Below are 21,117 nucleotides of genomic sequence, written 5' to 3'. Positions count from 1 at the left end.
TGGTGGTGAGACAGATATTTTGGTGCTGAGTTTACAATGATTAGGAAGGGGGAGTGAAAATGTGTGACTGTGGGAATTTGTGGCACTGTGAGAAAGGGGAAAGGATTGGTACAAGGAAAGAGTGGAATTTTTCAGATAGCTCTGGTCACTAACAGGCACTGAGCTATACAGAAGATGCAGTTGCAGCAAACATGTTCCAAATCAGTTTAAGGAGTCATCCCCCTCCCCGACATTTTCACCCACCCCGTTTGGTGATGACCCCCAGAGGCAGGCAGTTCTCCACAAGAAGCACTTCAAACAAAGGAAGCCAATACGAACCCAGCTTGGCGTGGCCAAAACAGAACACGCAACCATCGGCCCCGTTCACGACAGACTGGATCACCTCCGCCACCGTCCCTGCGCACACTTCGGCCTGTCACGAGCAGAAGAGGGTTGAATGAGGGATGAGCCAACCAGCATTGGCGGGGTCATGAACAATATGGAAGAGCGGACTCCGTCACTGCGCTGTGGATTCTGGAGCCAATCAATCAATAACTCCCCTCTGTCTGAAGCGCCTGTCACAGCACACTTTTGTGGACTATCAGCTCGGCCTGCATGTTTCTCTTTCACAGTACCATGGATACAAGTGATGAACCTGAAATCCATTTAGCATTAGGATGGGCAGACTCTCGCCTGCAGATGGGTGCAGTTGTGTCAGGGTTGGATGCAAGCCTCAATATCAGTAGATAGAGGATTTAGTAATCTGAAGGTGCTATGCTAGGAATCTGGCAGCCAACCCCAAGGACTGTTACACTGGATAGATCAACCTACTATGTGCGCATCTTTAAACTCAGTTGCTTCCTTGTATCTATAATTTCTTTTAGTGTCTGTCTTGCCCATTAAGTTGTAATTTCCTTGAGGGTAGGGATCATGTCTGCTGTCATTATAGCACTCAGAAAAGTGCTCTGCACAGAGTAAGTGCTTAATAAAAAACTACCAATTGATTGACTGATTACTGTACCAACAGACAAAATCCTCTCACGATCTATGCGATTCCCAGAGGTTGGAGTATGATGTTAGTCAGTGAATCACTTTCCCTTTGTTTTTTCATTTAGGGATTTGAATCAGAACTTCAGTGAAGCATTCACTGCCTGGGCAAACCTTGCTGTTTTGCAAAAACCACAGCTCTGTTTCTCCAGACAGGAATCAGGGGAGAAAAAAAAACAAAAAAGCACTGAATAAAGTTATTCAGCTGCAGGTTGCGCAGACCTAGGCATTCAAAATTCAATTTGTTTTCCTCCCTGACTGAAATGCACATACCAACTCCCAGGTGAATACAGGGTATCTCAGTGGTCATCCAGGCCTTTAATACAGTACACGAGGTTCCACACAATCTCTCGCCCAAAGGAAAATCCCTGAACCATTCTAGCACTCTCCCTTGAGAACCAGGGTGAAAGTCTCTGTGCATGCGCAACTGAGAAGAAGCAATGATTTCTCTGCTTCATAAAGCTCTTGGGTTTTTTTCTTATAGAAAAGAACGTATCGTCTCCTTTAAATAAATATACCAGGGACTGACTGTTTTATGCTGCAAAGTTAAAGCCACAAAGGTAATGAAACCATATACCCTGGATAGAGATTCAGAGATTCCTTGATTTACAGAAGGGAAAACTCACCACAATGAAAGTAGCAGTTCATCTGGATTTACATTGTCGTCGGCAGAATTGAGAATTTAACCCACGGCACAGCCAGCCCACCCAGGCAAGGGTAAAAGTAGAACTGAAAGCCAAATGCAGCTTTAGGCCTCTGAATCCAAGACCAGTGACACCTCGATCCAGACTGGGACTCTTGGCTTCTCCAGAGAGGGTCACTGAGACTCTCAGAGATCAGGGGGGTGCATAGAGATTTAGTAATAATAATGATGAGAATAATTGTGGTATTCTTTAAGTGCTTACTATGTGTCAGGCACTGTACTAAGTGCTGGGTTAGATACAAACTTGTCAGGATGGACACAGTCCCTGTCTCACATGGGACTCACAGTCTTAATCTCCATTTTACAGATGAGGGAACTGATATACAGCAAACAAGCATCAGAGCCAGGATTAAAAGCCACGTCCTGCTCCTGGGTTCTGGCCCTCATTCTAGGTCAAAGCTACAGAGTGTGCATGTGTGCTTATGTCTGTCTGTGTTGAGGGGATAGAGGGACACCTATCACTTCTAGGAGGTTCCTGTCCAAAATAAGACAGAGGCCATTCTAGGACATGGTTGATCCACTTGGCAGGGGTGACTCATTGCCTCTAGTGCCCTGTAGGGATGTCTGTAGGGGTGGATGGGTGGTATACAGTAATGGAGGTGGGTATGTTATGCCATTTGTCTGGATTAGCAGGCATCAGGGTCAGTGTGGCTAGGGAAATGTGCGGCAAGGAGGCAAGACATTGCAAAATCAGCCAAACCAAAATAGCAGCTACTTGTTTGGTGTTTCTTGGGCAGAGGGCTCAGGGTGTACACAAAGCAGCAGCAAGAGAAATGGCTCCTTTTCCACAAATAAATCTAAAACTCATTAATAGCAACAGCTTTATTTAAGATTCTGCTTTGGATTTCTCATAACTTATGGGCAACGGTTTCTGAAAAGTTTTAATGGCTTTAATTAAATAGTATTAATTAAACTGTGTATCAATTTTTTATTACTTTCACTGTTGGGGTTTAGATAAGTGACCCCATAGAGTGAAACTTAAAAGGATAAGGAAAGGAAACCTGAATAACTCCTTCATCTGAGGAATACTCATAATAATAATAATAATAATGTTGGTATTAAGCGCTTACTATGTGCCGAGCACTGTTCTAAGCGCTGGGGTTGACACAGGGGAATCAGATTGTCCCACGTGGGGCTCACAGTCTTAATCCCCATTTTACAGATGAGGTAACTGAGGCACCGAGAAGTTAAGTGACTTGCCCAAAGTCACACAGCTGACAAGTGGCCGAGCTGGGATTTGAACCCATGACCTCTGACTCCAAAGCCCGTGCTCTTTCCACTGAGCCACGCTGCTGCTGCTACTCATTCACCTGAGAAACAGTGTGGCCTAGGGGAAAGAGCAGAGCTGGTCATAATCTCAGCTCTGCCATTTGCCTGCTGAGTGTGCCCTTGGGCAAGTCACTTAACTTCTCTATGTCACAATCTCCTCATCTGTAAAATGGGATTAAAAGCCTAGGCCCAGTGTGGGACAGGGACTGGGTCCAACCTGATTATCTTGTATCTACCCCAGCACTTAATTACACTGCCTGGCACACAATAAGCACTTAACAAATTCCATTTTTAAAAAAGGGTGCAGACAAAGCTGGACGTTTTTGTAACTAAAAGTAAACAGCCAGTTTCTTAGGAAAACACCTGACCTTGTGGAACTGTGTTTAAGAATAAGAAAACAGAAACACAAGAAATGCCATTACTATATCAAGGCTGTGGTCTATTCAGTCCAGAATTCACTACTTCCGCTGGTGAGAAACAAAGAGTACTTACAGAAATAGTAAGATGATTGTCTTTGATATTTCTCCTCATGGGTTTGCGTATACCTCATGACATGCTTAAATTTTCACTTTACTAAGCTTTGTGAGCCTATCAAAAATGTTTTCATTTAACCCTCCTCCAACTTTTCCTTCTACATCTCTTTCTCTCCAGTGCATTATGGAACCCACATCCATGAATTTACTGAAACCTTTGCTGAATCTACTGATATTTTCAGTGCCTGTCATCAGCTTGCTGCAAAATACTGCAGTGTTTGTCTCCCTTACTAGACCATAAGCTCCTTGAAGGGGGCAGAGATCATTTGTTCTGATTCTATTGTATTCTCCCAAGTGCTTCATACAGTGCTCTGCAGCCAATAGGCATTCTACTGACTTATGGACTGGCCTTCTGAGTGAAAAGGTTTTCTTCCATTTGTTTTGAATCTACCCCTTTCGAGTTTCAATTTGTGCCCTTTTGTTTTGAAACTTTGTGATTTGTGAACAACAGTTCCCAAGAACAACACCCCTCATCTTTCACAAGTTTGCAAGTTTCAGTCTTGTCCTTTCTCTGCCTTATTTTTCCAGGCTTAACACTCCTTATCTTTTCATGCTATCCTCATGTAGAAGTTGCTCTATTTAACTACCCTCCTCTGGACCTCCCTAGCTCTTCTACGGCCTGCCAATGGTGCAATGCCTGGAATGGCAGATTTTCAGGTGCGAACCTGGGGGCAAACCTAAGCTTTCATAGTTGTTTTCCGACTTCCCCAAAGCTGTAAAGAGGAAGATTTTCCTGCTGTTGGCCAACTGGATGGGGAGGAGGGGGTGCTCCAGAAATGGTTCCCACATGAATGTTCTCCAGAACAAGGGTCCCATTTACAAGAAATTGTACTGTACTCTCCAAAACGCTTAGTACAGAGCTCTGCACATAAGTGTTCAATAAATACTATTGATTGATTGACTGAGAAGAGTTGACCTGAGGCACATGTCACCTACCTGAGATGCATCTTGGGGGAAAACAGCATCAAAGGCAAACATCTTGGGGGGAACTTGGTTGCCTCTTTTCTGGGAAGTGTTCTGACCCCCACAGGTCAAAGGGTCGTACAGGGTGATCTGCTTCTTCCGCGGATCCACCTTTAAAAAGGAGCTGGACTCAGATGTGTCCCTGGCGAGTGTAGAACACATGCGTACCATGACTTTCACCTATCAGGAAACATGCAGAAGAGAAACCACATGGATACGATCATCGGTGGGAGCTACATTCTCTTTGGATACTTTAAGATGCAGGAATATCATAAGCGTCAGACACATAAATACACATGACAGCTTTGGACTTTCCACTGATAAATTATGGTGAAATGAATTAGTAACATGATCCTCTCTGGGCTCAGGAAAAAAAAAAATTGGTGTATTTATAATTACCAGGCAGAACATTTTGATGTCTCTATTACTTCGATATAGAGGTAGAACATTTCTTTCTTGGTCTTGCTATTAATATAAATGGAAAATTAACCATTCCCTGGCGACCCAATTAAATAGATTAAAAGGTAATCTGGGCTGCTAAACTATCAGGACGGGTGTGGTTCCTATGAAGCTCACAGATCAATAAAGGCAGCACAAAAAGTTGGCTCCATCAGTTACCCTTTTCTACCCTCATCAGGACTCATGCAGATGAATCCTACAGTTATTAGTGTCATCTTTAAGGGGATGCGAAATGGCCTGCATTTAACAGTCAGCATTTGAAATGTGCTCCAAGGGCCTGCATGATTAAAAAAAAAAAGTATTTTAAAAATGATTAGGTGCACACATAAGAAGATGCGATTTTGTGTTGTGGAAGGAAGAGTATTACTGTGGGTTATAGGAGATGATATTGTTAAGCACTTATTATGCGCCAGGCAATATACTAAATGCTGGGGAAGATACAAGATAATCACGTTGCACTCAGTTCATGTCCCGCATGGTCCTCATAGTCTTAATCCACATTTTACAGAAGAAGTAGCTGAAGCACAGAGAAGATAAGTCACTTGCCCAAGGTCACACAGCAGACTAGTGGTGGCACCACGAATAAAAACCAGGTCTTCTGACTCCCAGTTCTGTGCTCTTTCCACCAGATCATACTGCTTCTCCATAAGCCTTTAACCCATCTTTGAAACTATTTACTCTAACATGTTCCACTGAGGATGACCAATTCTGACCGCCCTTCTCTCATTATGCATCATGTGTCTGAAACCATGCTACACCTCTGTCAACTTTCCTTTTTTCAAGAAAGAAGCTGGGTTTCTGTGTGCTAAAGCCAAATGATGTCCTGCCGACCACACAACAGACCTAAAGGCTAGATAGCACATGCCCCCATTTCTCCGGGGTGATTGTGTGTGTGTGTGTGTGTGTGCGCGCGCAGACCTATCCAGTTGTTTGAGTGAAGCAGTCACCCCTCTAATTCATGGGAGGTCTCTAGACTGTAAACTCATGGGCAGGGATATATCTGCTAACTCTATTGTACTGTATTCTCCCAAGAGCTTAGTACAGTGCTCTGCACATAATAGGCGCTCAATAAATACCACTGATTGATTAACCATGTCAGTAAAATCAACATGAGATGGGGTTTCCAGGAAAAGGGAGAGGTCCACAGTAAAATTTCACTTATCACTCCCCCTTTCCCCCACACCAAGGTTAATGCTTATTTAAAAACCCTGATTGAGAGGAGAGAGATCAGGTGGAAATATGGAAACCCCTAGAACTCTACACCTCAAGAATAAGCAGGGCTGCAGATGCCCTGGCACTAAACACACAGCTACGTTGCAACACTTGAAACAAAAGCAGAGCCCGAGAGCCTGTGCAAGCAGATCTCCCCGGCCCTGAAAGCAAACACTGGGATGCAGAGATGGCACGACTCCAGGCTGAACTGATGGCGACCCATGGCCCATTGCACTTCTATTTCCACAATTTTGTGGACAATTTCTAGGTAACCAGAGGAAATCACTCTGAACTCGAAGCAGATCTGAGAAGGAAACTGCGGCAGGGAGGAGGAAGGCAGGGCTGAATCCTCAGATTTGTTCTCCTAAGAGGAAAGTCTCTGCTTCCTAATGAATATTAACAGCCAACAGTGAAGACCTCAGCTGTTGCGTGAGAGAAAAAGAGAGAGAGCAAGAGAGATAGACACTTGGCCCCTTTAAAGCTAATTGAATCCTGGGTCAGGAAAAGCAAGACCACTTTCCTTTCCTTACAGTTTGGCTTTGTTAATGGGTGTTGTTCTCCTTAAAGCCATGAAATTGGGTCTTTCTGCTCCACTTCCTCTGAAGCATTATTCCTTCAGTCCAACACTAACCTTGCTGATTCATCCTCTGTAATTAAAGGATTTAGGAGATTCCACTGGTGATTAGCAAGGACATGGGCACTGCCCGCCAGAGGTTTTCCCTCTGGCACAGTGATTACCTCACTTTGTGGCCACATCCACCCTCATCCCCACTCCCTCTGTTCTGGGAACAGAAGGGAACAGAAAATGCAGCCTTTTGAGAGAAGACCCTCCCCGGCCTCCCAGAGAGACAACGAGACAAATGGCAAATCTCTCCACTGGTCACAGCTTGGCCCACTGAGGCTCGGCGGGAGTGAGGCTTTGGAAGACGGAGGGGGCGAGTTAATGACCAGAAGGACAAAGTGGAACAATGAAGCTGCAGTGTCCAGACCCCTGACTCAACAGAAAGGAGATTAGCAGCCCCCTTGGCCCAGCTACTGCTGGGCAGCGTCCATTTTGGCCTCATTTACCTAATTATTCAGTGGATAGTGCTAGGCAGCTGTTGCTCTAGTCAGTGCGGGAGTCTTTGTGCTCTGCTCGTTAATCATTTCGGCAGTTACTCCTGGACACATATCAGGGGATTGGTGGGGAAAAGGACTGTGATGTAGTCACTGGTGGGCAAAGCAGAGCCAGACTATCAGTCGGCATTAGCACTCAATCAACAACCCAGCAGACGCTGACCATAGGAAGGGCTGTATCTGAGGTTAATGAAGAACAGTTCTGGTAATTGCTCATTGGTACTGGAATGCGGTAAATAATAGTTGCAGACTAACATTTTTATGGGAAATCCCTCCATGAAAAAAGTCTCTCTGCCGCTTCACAAACCCATCAATGCTCCCAGTTCATCTTGCTAATGCCACCCCAAGTAGCCAATGGGCTCTGAGGCTGAGGTCTCCCGCACTATAACTGAGGACAGCAAAAAAGGAAGCTTGAGGGAGTACAGGAGCAGAGCTTAGGAGTTGGAGGTAGCAGGATACCCTTCCCCATCCCCACACCCCCAAACAAAGTTCCACACCCCAAGTAACTCTTCTCTAGATGAACAGATCTAGTTTCCAAGTTTCCTTGGAACTCTCCCATGATCCCCCAGGCATGATGAAGTCCAGATGAGAAACACTGTTTTCTGGGATTTTTCTCTCTTTCCTCTCATTGCAGAAATAGGCCAGGGGAGGACTGTTGTTTCTTTAAGATCGCCCTTCCTCACTGAAAGAAAAGGTGGAGGAATCTGGGATGGGGAGCACACAGCCAGGACTGCAGTGGAGCTTTTGGGTCTTTTGACTGGGGCCTTGAACAGTCACCTGTTGCTGCCAACAGGGAGTTGGGTGTGAACTATATATCAAAGAACAGGGAGACATGAGACAGAAGAAAAACTTGATTCCAAGAAGGACAAATTGAAGGGAGCCAAAGCAGAGTGAAAGAGTGCATGGGTTTTAGGGCTCTAGATTCAGATACGCAGTTAGGGCTGAACAATCTGGTCCTCTATGATTCAGGGAATTGTGTCTCCCTTCTGAATGGTTTTTACTATGACCCCATTTCCACCCTGGTTTGCTTCTTGAATCCCCTTCTTATTGTTTATCGCTTCTCCATTTATCCAGTAGTGTTTACTGCTGTAGTGATAACCTGAACTGTGGGTGGTGGTGTGTGTCTAAGTTTGATTTAATGATTTTGTTAATTATTGCATTTGCTAATGGGGGTTTTGTCCCGAGGCCAAGGAGAATCCCACAGAGATTGTAGCCACTGCAGCAGCTTCGGTTTGAACTCCTTAAGTGAACCCAAGCCCTGAAACATAATCCTTCAAAAACAGGAAGATTCAAAAAAAAGGAGAGTGTAAGAGTGTAAGTGTGTGTATATTTCTACATGGATTATTCTGTGACTGCCTTGCAGGCATTTGTGTCCTGTTGGCAAGTATTCATGTGTGTGTTTCAGTGTTTCAGTGCAAAACTGTGTTTCCCTTCATCTGTGCATTTATGTGGGTTGTGAAAATGTTTTTGTGAGTTTTTTTAATTCCCCTGGCTGTGCGAATCCATATCTGTTTCTGCATATGCGTGCGTGTGTGTGTGCACGGGGTGGGGGTGGGGGGGCGTCTACCTCTGTTGCACAATACAGGCCTAGAGGGAAAGGGGAGCAGGAGATGGGGAAAAGCCAAGGGGGCCAATCAGGATGATACTCACCCCACCCCCAACCCCATAGCATTTATGTACATATCCTCATACCCTTTTGCTGTGCCATTTCCCCTACCTGTAATTTATTTTAATGCCTGTGTCCCCCAATACACTGCAAGCTCCTTTAGGTCAGGAATTGTGCCTACCACCTCTATTGTTTTGTACTCTGAGCGTTTAGTACACTGCTCTGCATACAGGAAGCACTCCATAAATATCACCGATGGATTGGTTGAAAATTAAGAGTTCCCAATGTTCCTGCTATCCTTCTGCTGTCAATTTCTGGTGCTCAACTCTTCCAACAATCCTCTCTAACTCCATGCTGCTGTTTTGCAGGATGGAGTAAGGGCCTGGAAGTCAGAACCTTATGGGTTCTAATGCCGACTCTGCCACTTGTCTGCTGAGGGACCTTGGGCAAGTCACTTCTTCTCTGTGCTTCAGTTACCTCATCTGTAAAATGGGGATTGAGACTGTGAACCCCACATGGAACAGGGACTGTGGGAAGCCCAATTTGCTTGTATACACCCCAGCACAGTGCCTGGCACCTAGTAAGTGCTTAATACCATAATTATTATTATTATTATTATTTTGGGGATTTGGGCCTGAACAGGTACAATGGAAGGTTCTCTGAGCTCCAGCATGCTCCCTGCTGGCTCACGACAAGGACTGCTGCTTGGGGCTCCATTCCTTAGCAACAACAGTTTCTTCTCTCCTACACGTTAGCTGCATCCAGTTTGTCAGGACAAAAACTGCACAGCCCTAATGGGCCACATCAGGGTTTGCAGGCTTTCGGCACTGCATTCCCAGACTGCCATTTGGACGGTTTACCAAAAATCAGCAAGGGACATGGAGGAAGCCAAGCAAGCGAAACGTTGGAAAGCTTGTCTAATTACAGAAACAAAAGCGAGGAGATGCAAAGTTGGAACTCTCTGAGGAACACTCTTTCGCGAGCATTGCGCTTTAGAATGCAGTCCACGTTCATGGCGATAGTCAAATGGAAAAATATTGCACATGTGGAATTAAAACTTGAGATCCATGCTTCATCTACAGTATGTGATTCTGTGGGTACTCACTAACCCCCCGCATGCCCAACTTTAGTTCTCAAAACAAAGAAGTCAGCAAACCAAGAGTGCCTTTTGCCTTCTGTTATTTTTCTCCGATACAAACCTGGCCCTTTCCCTTTCAATGTTCCTCTAGTTTGGCCCTGGCAATGATTCCTTTGTAATTCACCACACCTCCTGGTAAGGTGCTCTACACATTGAATCAATCAATCGATCAGTGATCAACTTGGGAGAGTACAACAGGTCTGGCAGACATATTCCCTGCCCGTAGTGAGCTTACAGTCTAGAGGGGGAGATGGACATTAATATAAACAAATAATTTATAATATATAAACTGAACAACTGCTGTTAACAGCCTGAGTAAAATGTAATCTGACAAACTGTCCTGCACACTGTACCTCATGGGTACACCCCAACTCCCATTTGAGGCATCTGTTCCATGAAGAAGATCTGCCTGAACTCCAATTCATGTAGGCTGGGACCAATCGTCTGGGTTTAAATATAATAATAATAATAACAATAATAATAATAATAACTGTGGTATTTGTTAAGTGCTGTGTGCCAGGCACTGTACTAAGTACTGGGGTACATACAAATGTCAGGTTAGACACAGTCCCTGTTCCATGTGGTGTTCACAGTCTAAATCCCCATTTTACAATTGACGTAACTGAGGCATAGAGAAGTGAATTGATTTGCCCAAGGTCACACAGCAGACAAGTGGCTCAGCTGGAATAAAATCCAGGTAATCAGTTCTGTGGCTTTCTTTTTAGACTCCCTTCAAGGCTTTCACATCCCCCTAGCCCTAAACTGACTAGTATCTCAATCAAATGACATAACGTATTGTGGGCTGTCTATATAGAGTTCATTGGTTCTTCCTAAGAAATCTCTGTCTTGTTAAGGTGAGAAAACTGGAAGGGGAAGAGACACATAGGAGCTATTTGTGATGTTTATTTCCTCCACAGGCATTCAGAGTATCTTCTCTCCTCAGAATACCAAAAAGTTCACCTAGCAGATCAAATTTTGCCTACTAGGTGTGTTGTAGTTGGAAATTCCAATACTTGGGCCATTAGAGCTCAAGGGTCCTGGGCACAACTAATAGAATATTTAACATACATATAAGGAAGAAAAGAATAGGCAGAAGCAGCGTGGCCTAGTGAATAGAGCACGAGCCTGGGAGTCAGAAGTACCTTGGTTCTAAAGCCAGTTCTACTACTTGCCTGCCATGTGACTTTGGGCAAGTGGCTTCACTTCTCTGTGTCTCATTTACCTCATTTGTAAAATGGGGATTACAACTGTAAGCCCCATAGTGAACATGGACTGTGTCCAACCTGATTAGGGTTTAGCTATCCCAGTGCTTAGTACAGTGCCTATCACATCGTTAAGTACTTAACAAATACCATTAAAAAGGAAAACAAATCTAAGGGTAAATGATCAAGAAAAGAAGAACCCAGTAAAAGCAGTGGCCTCCCCTTTAAATTAGCATTCTTGCAGATGACCTCAATTTAGAGATCAGAAGACACTATTAGTAAGGTGTCTACTGTGCCAATTCATTTCTACATTTAGGTTTAACATCTAAATAATAGGTGCTCTCAATTAAAGTTGAGAAAATGCTGCACCTTCTGCTAATACCGATTTTTCCTGAGACACATGATAAGCTGTTTGGCCAGAAAAGCAACAGAAATTAGGAAAAGTTAATTTCTGTCCTGCCGTCTTTATTGCTAACACATATACTTCAGCCTGCTAATTTGAACAATTTATCCAACCCCATTCATAACACGCTGTCAAGTTCTCCTTATTCCCAGCTGTAGGTGACAGTCTCCCATGGCTTCCAGCCTTTAACCCTGATGAATGGAGCACTGGAGTCCTGAACGTGAGCCATATAGCCTAGCCAGCTGGTGGTTTAGAAATAGAAGTTATGGCTTCCCACCATCAGGCCTTCTGGGAAATAGAGAATAATAGCATTCTCCAACAGAAAACCAACTACCGTAATCACCTCAGAATCTTGTTAATTCTTTGGGCATTTGTTGGACAAGCACATTCATGATGTAATGGCTCAGTGGAAAGAGCCCAGGCTTGGAAGTCAGAGGTCATGGGTTTGAATCCCGGCTCTGCCACTTGCCAGCTGGGTGACTGTGGGCAGGTCACTTCACTTCCCTGTGCCTCAGTTCCCTCATCTGTAAAATGGGGATTAAGACTGAGCCTCACGTGGGACAACCTGATTACCCTGTGTCTACCCCAGTGCTTAGAACAGTGCTCTGCACATAGTAAGCGCTTAACAAATTCCAACATTATTATTATTATTATTATGTAATCTTTTAAAGGTGTCTATGGGCACATTTCTGAATTCTTACCTAGCATCAGTAGTGTACTGCCGCTTACTGCTACCACTGATGAAATATTGTTCTCCTTCTTTATCATGACAATTCTTTCCTTGTGGGAATTGGCAGCAATTCTCCTGCTCCCTCCCCTGTGAAACAGCAAGCCCCCGTGGGCCAGAGACCGTGTCTCAATTATCATCCTCAACGTTCCCCAGCACTTACTGCAGTACTTTGCTCAAACTAGTTATTCAAAAGTCTCAATGAATAAATAATAGCACCAAATTTATCTAAACCTCCTACAATCTGATGTACTAATATGCAATAGGGTATGGATACAACATGCTACAAGGCACATATGCTTTATAGAACGGGGCATAGGTTGGCGACTACAATGCGACCATTATAATGCCTCTTGGCAAACGTGTGCAGGCCAATACTGAAAGACCCAAGTAGGGTCGCGGGGGGGATTTAGCCTATGGCTGGCTGGGAGCCTTCCTGGCACACAGCTGTTCTCAAAGTTGTGGCATGCTGGGTGTTTCTGAGGGAACCAATGGCTGCCTAGGTAAGTGCTTCCATAGGTAAAGACTGCATCTTTGGAGTCAGGCCCAATTTTGCCCATCTTGGCTACAGGGGAAATGGGGTCCATTTGTGTGTGTATGCACCTATGTGCTGCAGCTACTGAGGGCCTGAAGATAAGACGCCAGAGGTGAGACTTTTTTTCAGTATGTTCGTATTGAACATAATCCCCCTCTAGACTACAGGCTCGCAGGGGGCAGGAAATACATCTGCTTAATGCTATACTGTATTCTCCCAAGCGCTTAATACAGTGTTCTGCAGTAAGCACTCAATAAATACAACGGACTGAAAATAAGCATCTTGATAAGACTGATGTTCTCCTGATGATCCCTTTAATGTGGTGAACATTTAGAAATTGTTCCTGGTCAATTCAATTTAATTTATTTGAATTTATTGAGTGCTTACTTTGCGCAGAGCACTATACACTAAGTGCTTGGGAGAGTACAATATAACAGTAAACAGACACATTTCCGGCCCACAAAGAGCTTGCTTTTACTGAGCAAAGTTAGTGACAGACACTGTTACATTTCCTGCCTCTTGAGGTCTTGATCTTTTTGAAATTTCTGCTCTAGGAGTCTAATTTCTAATTTTTGTATGCCAGGCTGGCCCATCTTCTGCTGCTCTCTTCCAGCAATAAACATAGAAAGCCATTTAAAACATAAGCCACATGTTAAAACAATGTTAATTTTCTTTCCCCAGAAGGCTGGGAAGAGGAGATTTGAGTGGTGATCATCTGTATTTTGCCGCTGAGAATGGACTGTATAATTCTTTCCAGCAAGTGGCAATATCTAATAAATGGCACCTGATCAATAGACGGGCTCCAGCATCTGAGAATTATAAAACCTTCCTAGCACGATGTGTCTCCGCGAAATGTCAGGACCATTTATCATGGCCTCAGATAGATCGCCTGCTGTTGCGCTTGCTCACTTTAGAGCCTAACTTTACTGAGGACTCAACTACCCCAAGCAGGCCCCTTGGCATTTCCCATCATGAGTTTTCTTCAAAGACCAAAACAAAGAAAGGTTTCATGAGACATTTTTAGAATGGACATAACTACCCTCACTTCCATTTCCCAGAAACTCTCCCAGAATGGAGGCTTGTTTCGAAGCTACCACACAAAACTGTTTCATTGGGGTTTGCGGCTGCACCCTGAAACAGTCCTCTTTGTCACCCTACATGGGTTGTGTGCTTTTTCTCAAATCACTTTACAACTTGCGTTTTATTTGGACGCAGAAGTCTCTAGTAACACTTGTTAATAAGATGCCTACTCATTACATAGCAGGAAAGATATGCTTAGCCTGGTCTAAGGAAGAGAAAGACTGGCTTCAGTTCTTGTTCTGCCACTGACACTGGCATGAGGTGAGACCAATTACCCAGTTCCACTGCATCTCTAGTTTCTCTACATAGTTGAGGAATGGCGTGGCCTAGTGGAAAAAGCATGGGGTCTCGGAGTCAGAGTACCTGCGTCCTAATCCCAGCTCTATTACTTACCTGCTGTGAGACTTTCGGTCACTTCACTTCTCTGTGCCTCAGTTTCCTGACCTGTAAAATGGGGAGTCAATCCCTGTTCTCCCTCCTACTTGGCCTAAGAACCCTATGTGGAGCAGGGACTGTGTCCGAAATATTTACCTTGCCTCTACCCTAGCATTTAGAAAAGTGCTTGACACATAGTAAACCCATAACAAAGACCACAATTATTATTATTAGGTAGGAAATGGAGATGTGAAAGTACTTAAGCACTTGAGTACTCACAATCCCTGTAGCATTTATGTACATAGTTTATTTAGTCTATTATTTCCTCTTATCAATAATATAATTTAATGCATTCAACCAGCTCTCTCTCCCTCCTAATTATCTACTCCCTTTGCCCACTATACCTCAGTTTGGACTCCTCATTCCTCTCAAGTTCATCTACTCACTGTGCCTTGTTTGTGTCTTTCTCAGAGTATAGCTGACATCCTGCCCTCTTTCAGGACCTCTCCCTTTATTTCCAACAGATCTCAGCTCTCCCCATCTTCAAATGCTTTCTGAAATCCTATCTCCTCCAGAAGGCCTTCTCTGATTAATTTCTAATCATCCTAGCTGTATCCCACAACTGTCAGCACAGAGCTGGTTGAATGCATTAAAACCAATTCATTCATTCATTCAATAGTATTTATTGAGTGCTTACTATGTGCAGAGCACTGTACTAAGCACCAATCATCAGGTGTTTCTCCTGGAAGTGAAGGGGAAAGGGAAACCACTGGAAGTTTTTGAGGCGAAAGAAGATGAGTGCATAACTGTTTTAGAACGTTTAAATACTCAGGAGAGTATCATCAACATTCAATCTGTTTCCAATTCTTGCGACTGGATCACCAGAATCCTAGGGATGGAAGGGCCCAGATCACCTGGTTACTCACTCTGCCTTGAGGAAGGCCCTTTACCCATCCAAAGCCAGGCAGGAAACACTGTCTTGGAGACTCCACAACCCCTCTGAGCAGGAAACTCTTTCCTATTTTTAACGCAAATCTCTCATGCTGCCATTTGAATCTGCTTCCTCTTATTTGGTCCTCAGCGAGGCAGGAGAACAAACAGCTGGTCACCATCCTCTGTAAAATCACCCTCCGTGTACCTAAATCCTGTAATTATGGGTTTCCCCCTACACCCCAGCTCCCAGACCAAATCTCCCAGGACTTTTAATGACAAAGACTATAGGCAGTGTCACCTAACACCTGTAATTTTATGATGATTAGACTCACTGGGATTATTAACAGCAAAATGGGATGGCTGCTTTTTGCCACCAAGAATAACCAAAAAAACGGAATAGTCCCTGCCAAGTTATTTCTGCAAACAAAGGAAATGAATACAGAGAATGTAGGCTAAAGAATACATTGGATTGAGGTGGATACATGAGCACCAAAAAGGACTCCAATTATTGTTGCGGGCAGGATTTATCAAGACTCCTAAAGTCATTTTTCTTGAGTTTCTGAGGTTTATTATGCTGAAACCAATTTTGGCACTCTGAAAGAATATAGACTATGATAGCTATGACCATCTATATTAAAGGATTCCAGAAACTTAAAGGCAACTGTTTACCAAAGGGCAAGATGGTTGAAAGATTCAAATTTCATATAAAGTATCTGACAAAATATGACACTTTAAACTTATTGAACATTATTAGAAATTTCAAATCAAAGTTATTTGGAAATGCCAGCAGATTCCTTCATTGAAGATCACACAATGACTGGAATAAGCAAATAGATCTACTATTTTTAAGATACATTTCCCTCATAAAAACAATCACCTTCCTCTTTGCAGTCTTTCAGTGAGTCGAGGTTTATTTTTTGGTTTTTTTCTTTAGTTGTTTATAATTTCCTTTTCTCACTGCAGAAGTTTCAGTTTGCAGACATGTTTTCCTTCTGTGGGCAGGATACCAAAAACTGAATTGCAGTGTACTTTTATGAAGAATTATGCACTGGTATTTAAAAGTATTAATGATTCCCAGTGGGGGTATGGTTTATTATTTTGTTAATGGTAGTTAAGTGTTTACTATGTGTCAACCACTGTTCTAAGCGCTGGGGTAGATACAAGTTAATCAAGCTGGGCACAAGTACTATCCCACATTGGGCTTGTGGGCAGGGAATGTGTCTACTTATTGTGATAATGTACTCTCCCAAGTGCTTGGTACAGTGCTCTGCACATAGTAAGGCTCAATAAATACAACTGAAAGCATGAACAAATAATCAGAGGGAGAACAGGTTAAGTAAACCGAGACACAGACAAGTGACTTGCTTAAGGTCATACAGCAAGGAAGTGGTGGAACCGAAATTAGACTCCAGATCCTCTGACTGTTGCTACTGCTCATCAGGCCACACTGCTTCCCAGAGGTGCTTCATTTTTATCTATTGTGTGAACTATATCTCAGGCACTTTGCTATGAAAGGAGGCCACCTCACACACAAATCTGGACTCAGTTTATGTCATTTGATGTACTCAAGAGCAAACCATTTTTTACAAAATAAAGCAGAGATTTGGCAGAGAATGGGTGTGAAAATGAAGCTGTTCTGCCCTCCCACAATCTGGGAATGACACTCACTTTGGATGCACAGAATTTAAGGGAAATCTGATCAGCAGACACAGCACTGGGAGACTTTACAGCTGGAATGGAGTGTAGCACAAGCACATCTCAGGTCCGGATACCTGAGCATAGCAGTCAGCCATTCCCTGAGGCTATTGACCTAACAGAATTATACCCTGCAGCTGAGCACAGAGTGCTCAATTTGTCTCAATCACGGCTTCATGAAAGAGGAAAGCCAACCCCTCCCTACCTGGCCTAACCTGGACAAGTAGGGTCCACAGATCCGGCTCTGAAAGGCAAGTTCTGAAGCACCTGACTTCTGACCGGAAACTGATCGTTTTTCTTTTTCTATGAAAGGCATTTAGGGAGGACGATCCAACACATGACAGGAGAATCGATGTAAATCCACCAAACACATCCTCCTGACATGTCTGGGACCAAATAAGGAATTCAGGCCTTTAAAATATGAAAGGTGAAATATGAGATGGACAGCTGAATGACAATTACCAGATAGGGAACAAAGATCTTAAAGGAGACGCTTGCAAGTCAAAGGGAAGGTTGGACCCTGACCCCCAACACTTTGGAAGAGTGTCAGGTTAGGTGGGATGTGGTGGTACCTCAGTGTGTTGAGACAGCAGAGGAAAAGACATCACCTTCCCACCCTCTAGACTGTAAGCTCTTTGTGGAAAGGGAATGTGTCTGTTTATTGTTATATTTTACTTTCCCAAGTTTTAGTACAGTGCTATTCACACAATCGCTCAATAAATATGACTGACAATGAATGAATGAATGCTCTTAGTGCTGCAGCTCCACCATTTAATAATAATGTTGGTATTTGTTAAGCGCTTACTATGTGCCGAGCACTGTTCTAAGCGCTGGGGTAGACACAAGGGAATCAGGTTGTCCCCACGTGGGGCTCACAGTCCTAATCCCCATTTTACAGATGAGGTAACTGAGGCACCGAGAAGTTAAGTGACTTGCCCAAAGTCACACAGCTGACAAGTGGCCGAGCCGGGATTTGAACCCATGACCTCTGACCCTAGGGAAGTTTCAAGGATCATTGTTTTGTGGGTGTCAGGTGTCAACTCCCTAAAAAGGACAACTAAATAAGATTCACAGAAAGTCTGGTAAACTCCTCAGAGGGGTTCGTCCCTAATCTTTCTGCAGAGTCATTCACTGTCCCACTTGTTTGGTCAACAAGGAAAAAGGCTTTATTGGCTAGGAAGGAGGCTTGGCAAATGAGTTTGGCTGAGTGACTCAAGACGATGCCCATGCCCAAATTGAACGATACCTGGCAAGTAAAGCAGCAAAATCAAGGATTTGAGATTTAATCTGACCTAATTAGGGCTGCAGTGTTTACACAGTATGATAGGTATAAGGCTTATATCCAGGGACCAGAGGTTTGTCTGAATGGAAGATTAGCTGGGCATTTTGAGGGTGAGGAGGTTAAAGCCAAGAATCAGAAGACATGATGGATTTTTTTTTTATGGTATTTGTCAGGCACTTACTATTTGCCAGGCACTGTACCAAGCACTGGGGTAGATTCAAGATAATCAGGCCTGACACAGTCCATGTCCCATATGGGGCTCACAGTCTTAACCTCCATTTTACAGATGAGGTCACTGAAGCACAGAGAAATGAAGTGACTTGCCTAAAATCACTGAACATACAAGTGGCAGGGCGGGGATTAGAACCCAGGTGCTTCTGGCTCCCAGGCCCATGCTCTGTCCACTAGGCTATGCTGCTTCACTTCAAGGACTGCTTTGCTCCTTAAAATTGGCAGACACAGTTTCCAGACTTGGTTTTCTCTTCTACAAGAGGACCAGTGATGCACTTCGGGAAACTAGATACTCCACATCCCCAAAGGTCACCTAACTGCTGCCTTCAGCCCCCCAGACTCCTTTCCTCCATTCATGGGACTCCAACTGCTAATCACTCACCCATCTCTTGAGTGGGTGCTGTGAGGATTGTATTATAAAAGGATGAGAATGATCATTCCTGTCACCTCACCCATTTCTCTTCAGTAAATGTAAAACAAAAGCATCCTCAGGCTTCTGATTCCTCCACAATTTAACTTGGATAAAATGGCATTTGATCAGTTATTAGTGATGGCGGATAACACTCAAGAATTTTCACAAACATTCAAAAATCTTTTCTCTTGAAATTGGGAAACGATGTTCCTTCAGGAATGAACTCAAAACCACATATCCTAAATTTAGTTTGAAAATGCAGAAACTAGAACGTTGACAAAGAACAAGTGGCAGGCGAGGTGTCAGCCCTTTGCCCCATGCTCTCCCAGAGGCACCCCTCGATGAGCCATCCAGTAGTCAATCATAGTTATTGAGCACTTACTCTGTGCAGAGCACTGTACTAAGTGCTTGGGAGAGCACAATATAACAATATAACAAACACATTCCCTGCCCACAGCGAGCTTAGAGAAGGTGAAGTGAAGGAAGGATGAGAGCAGTATACCCACTAGGTGCTCCTTCTGATCAGTTAATTGCCCGAAGCCACAAAACTGTTCAACAATAAGGAACCCAGAAAGCTACAAGCTAAATACAATAACACTCTATGGAAACCACCTGACCAGCCATGGTCTCAGCCCCACCTCTCCTGGTAGGAAAGAATCAATAATTGATAGATGCCTACTCCTTACTGGAGCTCCACAGTACCCACACCTTTTCTGGGAAATCTCCAAACAAATATTAATCAACTGCTTTTGTAACATTCTTTATGGAACTGCTTACTTCCCTGACCTGCTCTCCACAGCGTCGTCCAAAGAGACAAGAGATGCTGACAGTGTCCTTAAACAGACTTGGTCTGATTAATCATGGAGTGCTCATTATTACCCTCAGCAATGGCTGGGGTTCAGCTCTATCCATCTTCAGAACCCGAGCTGCATTAGCACACATCTTAGCTCTAAATGTAACAACTGCATTTGCTTTTCCAGAGAGAGAGAGAGATGGGAGTAAAGGAAAGCCTTGGATAGACAGGATGGATTCTGGAGAACTGCGAAAAAGCCATGTTGTACATTTGAAAGAGAATGTACTTTTACACAAGGGAAGGTGGTATTGGCTGTAGGACTCCTGTGTTATTATTATTAACAATAACAACAACAGTGTTTGTTAAGCACTTACTATGTGCCATGCACAGTATTAAGCACTGAGGTAGACACAAGATAATGAGGTGGGCACAGTCCCTGTCCCTCATTTGGCTCCCAGTGTGAGGGTTGGGAGAAAAGGTACTGAAGCCCCAATTTACAGTTGAGGGAACTAAAGCACAGAGAAATGAAGTGACTTGCCTAAGGTCACCGAGCAGACAAGCAGCAGAGCCAGGACTAGAAGCCAGGTCCTCTATTTCTACGCCCTTGCTCTTTCCATTAAGCCACACTGCTTTCCATATTTTTGGCATGAAAAGAAACAATCTCTATCGTGAAGAAGCTCACAAACCCCAACACATACAATGTAAACATTTAGTAGAAGATGTCAAAGCTGGGATGTTTTGCTAGAGAGTGGCCCCACCAAAGCCTACACTCCTAGCAGTGACAGTTACTCATCTCCAATTCCTGCATTTTGCTGAAAGAGTCATCTCTGGAATTACAAAGCCTTCCCCTTTCTTTTCCTGCTCCCCAATGACAGTCTCAGATATTTTAACATCACTTGCTCATTCTTTCCCCTTTCTCTGGCTAATTGGAGACATTAGTATTTAAGCCGATGTTTTCAAACTGCTGAATCATTAATGAAATCTTTTTTTTTTCTGGAAGGATAGCTTCTCAGGGTATTGCGGTGATGAGAGATTTTGATAGACTTCTTGGCACATGTGAACTCTCTTTGATGGCTGGTGGGAATTAAAGCTAGGGTTACAAATGGTTGATAGGGCATGGGCTGAATTTGTGGGTTGCAATTAAATTACCATTCAGTTAGATGATTGTCATCAGCAATGCGTCTGAGGCCCACTGCTAAGGATTCTACTTTAAACTTATTTTCAGGATTATTTCACGGCTGATGACACATGGGATATCAACAAATCACACGCACACAAACACGAATGTCATTTCATGGTATTTACCGCTTCCATAGTTTAACAACCTGGCTAGTCAAGATACTCTCACCAGGTGAGTTGGAGGACAAAAAGAAAAAAAGGAAGCAGAGTTCAGGAAGCAGGACTATAGCTCTTTCTTCTGGCTC

At 43.7% G+C, this 21,117-nt stretch overlaps 1 protein-coding gene across 1 annotated transcript in view; it reads right to left on the bottom strand.

Annotated features, from left to right (window-relative positions):
- The window catches only part of LOC100082800 (kinesin-like protein KIF26B), a 191,812-nt gene that overhangs the window by 55,473 nt on the left and 115,222 nt on the right, over nt 1-21,117 (bottom strand). The window contains exons 8-9 of the mRNA XM_001513391.4: nt 4,468-4,674; nt 319-412 (exon numbers count right to left, since the gene is read on the bottom strand). Of these exons, the coding sequence (XP_001513441.3) occupies nt 319-412; nt 4,468-4,674 (301 nt within the window). The remainder of the gene's footprint in view (nt 1-318; nt 413-4,467; nt 4,675-21,117) is intronic.

This window comes from Ornithorhynchus anatinus, chromosome 19 (assembly GCF_004115215.2).
Source record: "Ornithorhynchus anatinus isolate Pmale09 chromosome 19, mOrnAna1.pri.v4, whole genome shotgun sequence".
NCBI classification, from domain to species: Eukaryota; Metazoa; Chordata; class Mammalia; order Monotremata; family Ornithorhynchidae; genus Ornithorhynchus; species Ornithorhynchus anatinus.
Note: the sequence above shows the minus strand (reverse complement) of the source record. Positions and strands in the feature narration are given on the sequence as shown.